Source organism: Oncorhynchus clarkii, unplaced genomic scaffold, assembly GCF_045791955.1.
Source record: "Oncorhynchus clarkii lewisi isolate Uvic-CL-2024 unplaced genomic scaffold, UVic_Ocla_1.0 unplaced_contig_9842_pilon_pilon, whole genome shotgun sequence".
Lineage (NCBI taxonomy): Eukaryota > Metazoa > Chordata > Actinopteri > Salmoniformes > Salmonidae > Oncorhynchus > Oncorhynchus clarkii.
The window spans coordinates 79,974-88,817 of NW_027258040.1; the positions used below are offsets into that span (position 1 = coordinate 79,974).

Genomic DNA, 8,844 nt, shown 5'->3' on the forward strand with positions numbered 1-8,844 from the left:
TGGTTTTCAGAAAATAAGTCTGTGGTCACATGGTGGTGGTTAGTGTCGTACTATTGGTTAGACAGTTTCCCCTTTAATGAGGTTGACTGTTAAAACTGTCTCTGACATTAGACTGAGTCACACAGAGACTCCAGCTGTGCAGCGAACAGACACAAACCTACGACTGAGATAACAGCAGACTTTACAACAGTAGAAGATACAACAGTAGAAGATACAACAGTAGAAGTTACAACAGTAGAAGATACAACAGTAGAATATACAACAGTAGAAGATACAACAGTAGAAGATACAACAGTAGAAGTTACAACAGTAGAAGATACAGCAGTAGAAGATACAACAGTAGGAGTTACAACAGTAGAAGTTAAAAGAGTAGATGTTTTTTTGGGGACCACAAGCGTATCAAGATGTCAAAGGGAATCTATAAATACACAAATGGATTTGAAGACGAAGAACCTAATGAAATAAAGACCATGGATATTGATGATCATATTTACATCAACAAAAGACCCATCATGCCCCGCAAGAAGGATGGAGCTGGTGATCAACATTCAGGTAACAGTTTATCCTCGTTTAATGCTAGACACTGACACATACTTACACCCCTACACACACACACACACACCCCTACACCCCTACACACCCCTACACCCCTACACCCCTACACCCCTACACACACACACACACACACACACACACACACACACACACACACACACACACACACACACACACACACACACACACACACACACACACACACACACACACACACACACACACACACACACACACACACACACACTCGGCTGCTCAAGTCTACCTTCCTGTTGCCCAGTAACTTTACCCGTACCTATATGTACAGCGCTACACACACACACACTCGTCTGCTCTTGTCTACTATCCTGTTGCCCAGTAACTTTACCCGTACCTATATGTACAGCGCTACACACACACACACTCGTCTGCTCTTGTCTACTATCCTGTTGCCCAGTAACTTTACCCGTACCTATGTGTACAGCGCTTTCAGAAAGTATTCATCAGTGTTGTGTTCGAGACCATCTAAAGCGCGACAGAGTCAAGACTGAGACCGGGTTGGAGGTGGCGAGACTGAGTCAATACTGAGACCGGGCTGGAGGGGGCTAGACAGAGTCAAGACTGAGACCGGGCTGGAGGGGGCTAGACCGAGTCAAGACTGAGACCGGGCTGGAGGGGGCTAGACCGAGTCAAGACTGAGACCGGGCTGGAGGGGGCTAGACCGAGTCAAGACTGAGACCGGGAGGGGGGGGGGTGGGGGGGCTAGACCAAGTAAACCAGCTGGGCAAGATCTTCTACCAGCTGGGCAAGATCTTCTAGACCAGCTGGGCAAGATCTTCCGGGAAGTCATCGAAAGAAGTCTCTCGGACATTCGTTTGTCGTTTCATAAAATTTTCAAATGTTGGTCATTTTTCCACTGTCCCGGTAAATTCCACCAGATGACGAATGGAATCTTATTGCAAATGTATAAAACATCACCAATTACGACAAGGCCATTTCTCCTAAACGGAAAAGACTTTGAAGACGGAACTTGGTGAGCATAGGTTTGGCATAATGGGCAGTTGGCCCCGAACACGATGGTGTCGAGGCCTCAACGCTTTTTTTGAGTTAAGGCCATTTTCCTGGGATTAAAGGTCAAAAACGAAAATAGAGCGCTAATTTGACCGCTTCACGTCAAAGTACACGAACCTACAGTGTCAGGAAAAAAAGAAACAGCCATTATTCTATCGTAATTTACGTAATTAGATTTCTGAAATAACACAAACTCATTCAACACTCTGTAAATAAGTTCTTAACGTAAGTTCTTAACGTAAATAAGTTCTTAACGTAAAGACTCAATATACAAATTCAATATTCTGACCCCAAGGAGGATATGTGTTCACTTTCAACTTCCTGTGTCAACCGGTGTCTAAATAGTTAAAATAGTTAAAAAATATCAGATCTTTTCAAAACTTCACGTGTGATTCGGATGAACTGTAAATCAGTCATTTCTCCCAACAAACGTCACACACACACACACACACACACACACACACACACACACACACACACACACACACACACACACACACACACACACACACACACACACACACACACACACACACACACACACACAGCAAGGAGGGAGTGACACAGTGCGGTGCTTAAAGAAACTCAGAGCCTAGGCCGTGCCGAGTTCAACGAGATGCCCTGCTTGACCGTAGCTTGCTCGGTCTGAGCGCAGCGACCGTGAAAAAATAGGCCTAAAATGAAGCATGGCCCTAAAATTTCAGGTGCTTTTGGGGGACAGCGGGGGAACCGTTACGGTTAGAAGCACAGTTCAACTTTAAGAATGTTCCTGAGGTCCTCCCGATCTGTGCAAGCCTAACCTTGACTGTGTGGTATTAACCCTTAGCAAACAGTTTGCAATGACTTCTCTCCCCATAGGAATACATTTCCGATGAGTGCACGGTGAGTTATGTGGCTCTAGAAGGTTCTCAGACTCAGAAACAGCCTCGTACATTTGCAATAACTTCAATTCATTTTGACCTTCACGAAAATGACGACATTTAGAAAAGGCCCAGAGTCGCAAGACTAGGTGCATTGAAACTGCCTCGGCCCGTAGAGACGGACCCTAACGTTTCTGGCACATTGTTTTTTAATGCCTTTAGGGGGGTGCAAGGGGTCCACAGTTGATGAGGGAGCACCCGGTCATTTGGACATTTTTCAAAAAATCGTCGATAAACTGGGGGGAGAGTTTGTGGGATTCCACCCGTACCTTCTGCACCGAGAAGATACCGGGGAGCCGGGGTCCGATGGCGATGCGCTTGTCGTCGATGCCTGGAGGTGGTCTTGAGGAGGACTGACTGCGCTCTCCTCCAGGTACGACAACAGTGGCGGACAAACATCTGGGCAGACGATATGCCGACCTCTTCTTCCCGCTCGGGGGAGAGCGGGAGTTGATTCCCCAGGGAACACTGAAATGGCGACAGGCCCGTGGCAGAGCCGGGAAGGGAGTTGCGGGCGCATTCAACTCACACAAGCTGCTGGCTCCAGGTGGTGGGGTTGGCGGAGACCAGGCAGCGCAGAGTAGTCTCGAGGTCCTGGTTGGCTTGCTCTGACTGGCTGTTGGACTGTGGGTGGAAACCAGAGGACAGGCTGGCCGATGACCCAATGAGGGTGCAGAACGCCTTCCAGAACTGGGACGGAACTGAGGACCCCGGTCGAAGAGCATGTCCACGGGCAGTCCATGGATCTGGAACACGTGCTGCACCATGAGCTGGGCCGTCTCTTTGGCAGAGGGTAGTTTGGGGAGAGGAATGAAGTGGGCGGCTTTGTAAAACCGGTCGACCACAGTCAAGATGACAGTGTTGCCCTCAGACAGGGGGGAGACCTGTGACGAAATCCAGGAATATGTGGGACCAGGGACAGTGAGGGACAGGCAGAGGTTGAAGTAGACCAGCTGGAGCTTGCCAAGGAGTCTTGTTCTGCTCACAGACTGTGCAACCGGTGACAAACGCGGCGACATCCGGAACCATAGTAGGCCACCAAAAGTGTTGTCGCACGAAGGCCAGGGTCCGACTGGAGCCTGGGTGGCAGGTAAGCCTGGGAGAATGGGCCTACTTCAGGACCGGAGTGGACAGCGTGAGACACAAATATTTGATTATCTGGGACCCCCCAGGGTACGGCTGGGACCGCTGTTTCTCCCGGACCTGTTTCCTTATACCCCAGCTGATTGCCGTCGCCAAGCATGAGGTGGGAAGGATGGTCTCGAGCTCTGGGGTGGAAACTGTGGCTATAGCGGCAAAACAGGGCATCCGGCTTGAAGTTCTTAGACCCTGGCCGGTAAGAGAGGGAAAATTTGAACAGGGTGAACAACAGGGCCCATCTTGCTTGCCTGGAGTTGAGGCGCTTGGCGGTGCGGAGATACTCCAGGTTTTTGTGGTCGGTTCACACAATCAAAGGATGTTTTGCCCCTTCCAGCCAGTGCATCCATTCCTCCAATGCCGTCTTCTCCGCGAGAAGCTCCCAATTCCCCACAGCGTAGTTCCTCTCCGTGGCATTGAGGCGGTGGGAGATGAAGGTGCAGGGATGCAGTTTAACTTCCAGGGCAGAACGTTGTGACAGGACAACCCCCACTCCGACATCCGACACATCGGCCTTTACCACGAACTAACGGGAAGGGTCATGTTGGGGCAGCAGGGTAGCCTAGTGGTTAGAGCTTTGGACTAGTAACCGGAAGGTTGCAAGTTAAAATCCCCAGAGCTGACAAGGTACAAATCTGTCGTTCTGCCCCTGAACAGGAAGTTAACCCACTGTTCCTAGGTCGTCATTGAAAATAAGAATTTGTTCTTAACTGACTTGCCTAGTTAAATAAAGGTAAAAAAAAGAACTGCAACTACAGGAGGAGTAACTACAATGTTGATCCATCCTCAGTTTTCTCCTATCACAACCATTAAACTCCATAACTGTTTTAAAGTCACCATTGGCAGTATGGTGAAATCCCTGAGCGGTTTCCTTCCTCTCCGGCAACTGAGTTAAGAAGGACACCTGTATCTTTGTAGTGACTGGGTATATTGATACACCATTCAAAGTGTAATAACTTCACCATGCTCAAAGGGATATTCAACATCTGTATTTAAAAAAAAAACGTATCAATAGGTGCCCTTCTTCTTTGCGAGGCATTGGAAAACCACCCTGGTCTTTGTGGTTGAATCTGTGTTTGAAATCCACTGTTTGACTGAGGGACCTTACAGATAATTATATGTGTTGGGGTACAGAGATGAGGTAGTCATTAAAAAAAAATCATGTTAAACACTATTATTGCACACAGAGTGAGTCCATGCAACTTATTATGTGACTTGTTAAACACATGTTTACAAATGTTTACTCCTGAACGTATTTAGACTTGCCAATAAGAGGTTGAATAATAATAATTATTATTATATTAATTTGTAAACATTTCTAAAAACATATTTCCAGGAGAGTGACAACAATTTTTTATTTCATTCAGACTAACACAAAATGTGGAAAATTCATTTTCGGGTTACCTTGTACCCCTGCACATCGACAATGTATTGTTACTCCCCGTATATGTATTGTTATATAGCCCATGTTATTTTTTACTTGTTAATGCTATTCGTTATTTAATCCTCGTCTGTATTTATATTTATTTCTCTCAGCATTGTTGGAAAATGACCCATGGGTCAGCATTTCACTATTAGCATACGCCTGTTGTTTTATGAAGTACTTAACAAATGGAATTTGATCGTGATTGAAATAGCTTCCGGCAGTCATTTTGGGTGCCTGAACTCATGCATGTTTAAGCAAATATTCTGTTAAAGGTTCTGGAAGTCAAGCAGTAGAACATGTGAGGTTCTGGAACTCAGTTCTGGTGTTCTGTTCCATGTTCCTTGTGTATTTCCCTCAGTGATTCAAAGAGCAACTGGAAAGAAAAACATATGTATATACATTGATCAAGTTCGAATGATAATAATATGTACTTCAGTGTATCTTTGGAGGTGGAAGAGACATTTCCCAACTGCTGCAGTGTGTCTGGGGCTGCTGTGTGTTCTCCTACTGGCTTGGATCATAGGCCTGTTACTCTACCGTGAGTTTCATATGTTCTCACTCAAACATTCTTCATCATCAGTGGTGTAATGACCAGGGATCGATTACATTTCAATACCATTCAATTTAATTCAGAAAATTCAAATTCCACACGTTTCTAATTGAAAATTATTCCAGTGTACTTCCTGAATTGACTGGAATTGAAATTGACATCAGTCTGGGTCATGTCTCATTAACTTTTATCTTGGTTGTTGATTGTATTATTTCACAGAGAGAAACCAATTGACCAGTTTCGACACCCTGACCAAAGAGAGAGACCAGATACAGACCAGCTACAACACCCCGACCAAAGTGAGAGACCAGCTACAGACCAGCTACAACACCCTGACCAAAGAGAGAGACCAGCTACAGACCAGCTACAACACCCTGACCAAAGAGAGAGACCAGCTACAGACTAGCTACAACACCCTGACCAAAGAGAGAGACCAGCTACAGACTAGCAACAACACGCTGACCAAAGAGAGAGACCAGCTACAGACCAGCTACAACACCCTGACCAAAGAGAGAGACCAGCTACAGACCAGCTACAACACCCTGACCAAAGAGAGAGACCAGCTACAGACCAGCTACAACACTCTGACCAAAGAGAGAGACCAGCTACAGACCAGCTACAACACCCTGACCGAAGAGAGAGACCAGCTACAGACCAGTTCCAACACCCTGACCAAAGAGAGAGACCAGCTACAGATCAGTTCCAACAACCTGACCAAAGAGAGAGACCAGCTACAGACCAGTTTCAACACCCTGACCAAAGAGAGAGACCATCTACAGACCATTTCCAACACCCTGACCAAAGAGAGAGACCAGCTACAGACCAGTTCCAACAACCTGACCAAAGAGAGAGACCAGCTACAGACCAGTTACAACACCCTGACCAAAGAGAGAGACCAGCTACAGACCAGTTCCAACACCCTGACCAAAGAGAGAGACCAGCTACAGACCAGTAACAACACCCTTACTGCAGAAAGAGACCAGCTGCAGACCAGCTACAACACCCTGACCAAACAGAGAGACCAGCTACAGACCAGCTACAACTCCCTGACCAAAGAGAGAGACCAATTACAGACCAGCTACAACACCCTGACCAAAGAGAGAGACCAGCTCCAGACCAGTAACAACACCCTTACTGCAGAAAGAGACCAGCTGCAGACCAATTATAACACCCTGACCAAACAGAGAGACCAGCTACAGACCAGCTGCAACACCCTGACTGCAGAAAGATACCAGATACAGACTAACAACAACAGCCTGACCAAAGAGAGAGAACAGCTGCAGACCAGTAACAACACCCTGACTGAAGAAAGAGACCAGCTACAAAAAGAGGCAGAATGTCTGAAACAATCTTTAGTTCAGAAAGGTGAGTGAAATTGGCTAATGACTGTTCTGTTATCAGTTCACATGACACGTACAAACAGGCAATTCAACTTACATTAAAGGAACTTCCGAACCGTCCATTAGTTAGTGTCTTCCTTGACTGTCTGATTGATACTTAATTCATTGTTGTATTAACGTGACTAAAGCAAGAAATGTTCAACTTATAGTGTGTCCGGACGGATGGAAGAAGCTTGGTAGCAGTTGTTATTACGTCTCTACTGAGACAAAATCCTGGGAGGAGAGCAGACAGGACTGCAGAAATCGAGGAGCAGACCTGGTGGTCATCAAGAGTGAAGACGATCAGGTGTGTGTGTGACGTAGAGAGAAAAAAAGAGAGAGAGAGATAACGAGCAGTAATGACTATGTTTTAACAATGTTGTCTCTCTCCCACAACTACAGACATTTGTCAATTGGTTATGCGGGGTAAAGAACTATGTCTGGATTGGTCTGACTGACTCTGTTTCTGAGGGGACCTGGAAATGGGTGGACGACACACCACTGACCACAAAGTAAGACATTAATGAATTCTGTGTCACTATGACATCACTGTCTGGAGTATGAGATTTGGAGTGGACAGCCTGATTATATGTGTTGTTTCTTCTACAGGTATTGGAACAGTGGACAGCCTGATTCTATGTCTTGTTTCTCCTACAGGTATTGTAACAGTGGACAGTCTGATTCTGTGTTGTTTCTTCTACAGGTATTGGAACAGTGGACAGTCTGATTCTGTGTTGTTTCTTCTACAGGTATTGGAACAGTGGACAGCCTGATTCTGTGTTGTTTCTTCTACAGGTATTGTAACAGTGGACAGTCTGATTCTGTGTTGTTTCTTCTACAGGTATTGGAACAGTGGACAGCCTGATTCTATGTGTTTTTTCTTCTACAGGTATTAGAACGGTGGACAGTCTGATTCTGTGTTTGTCCTACAGGTATTGGAACAGTGAACAGCCTGATTCTATGTGTTGTTTCTTCTACAGGTATTGGAACAGTGGGCAGTAATGATTCTGTGTTATTTCTTCTACAGGTATTGGAACAGTGGACAGTCTGATTCTGTGTTGTTTCTTCTACAGGTATTGGAACAGTGGACAGTCTGATTCTGTGTTGTTTCTTCTACAGGTATTGGAACAGTGGACAGCCTGATTCTGTGTTGTTTCTTCTACAGGTATTGGAACAGTGGACAGCCTGATTCTGTGTTGTTTCTTCTACAGGTATTGAAACAGTGGACAGTCTGATTCTGTGTTGTTTCTTCTACAGGTATTGGAACAGTGGACAGTCTGATTCTGTGTTGTTTCTTCTACAGGTATTGGAACAGTAAAGACCCTAATGGTGGAGGAGCAGAGAACTGTGTGTATTTCTACTCCTGGTCATCAGACACAGGAGAATGGTGGGACTATGACTGTTCCTATAAATACAGATGGATCTGTGAGAGATAGGATTCTTCTGGGTTCTCTGTCTGAACTGGTAAATTGGATTCTCCTTGGTCGTCTCTCTAAACTGCTAACTAGGATTCTCCTTGGTCGTCTCTCTGAACTGCTAAAAATGAATCTCCTTGGTCGTCTCTCTGAACTGCTAAATATGAATCTCCTTGGTCGTCTCTCTGTACTGCTAACTAGGATTCTCGTTAGTCGTCTCTCTGAACTGCTAAACAGGATTCTCCTTGGTCGTCTCTCTGAACTGCTAAATAGGATTCTCCTTGGTAGTCTCTCTGTACTGCTAACTAAGGATCACCTTGGTCGTCTCTCTGTACTGCTAACTAGGATTCTCCTTGGTTGTCTCTCTGAACTGCTAAATATGATTCTCCTTGGTAGTCTCTCTGCACTGCTA

General features: G+C 45.7%; 1 protein-coding gene across 2 annotated transcripts; it reads left to right on the top strand.

Moving 5' to 3' along the window:
• The first annotated feature begins 429 nt into the window (after window positions 1–429).
• LOC139394614 (C-type lectin domain family 4 member M-like) lies at window positions 430–8,506 on the top strand. 2 transcript variants are annotated; one of them, XM_071142715.1, is made up of 6 exons: window positions 430–552; window positions 5,525–5,626; window positions 5,858–6,404; window positions 7,189–7,324; window positions 7,420–7,529; window positions 8,321–8,506. In XM_071142715.1, the coding sequence occupies exons 1-6, from the start codon at window positions 471–473 to the stop codon at window positions 8,451–8,453; spliced, it is 1,110 nt and encodes a 369-aa protein (XP_070998816.1). In that variant the 5' UTR covers window positions 430–470; the 3' UTR covers window positions 8,454–8,506. The 2 variants fall into 2 exon arrangements, 1 of the variants encoding a protein (XP_070998816.1); XR_011629835.1 differs by lacking the exons at window positions 430–552; window positions 5,525–5,626; window positions 5,858–6,404; window positions 8,321–8,506 and adding an exon at window positions 6,878–7,003 and having other exon boundaries at window positions 7,188–7,324; window positions 7,420–7,486.
• Window positions 8,507–8,844: the final 338 nt, after the last annotated feature.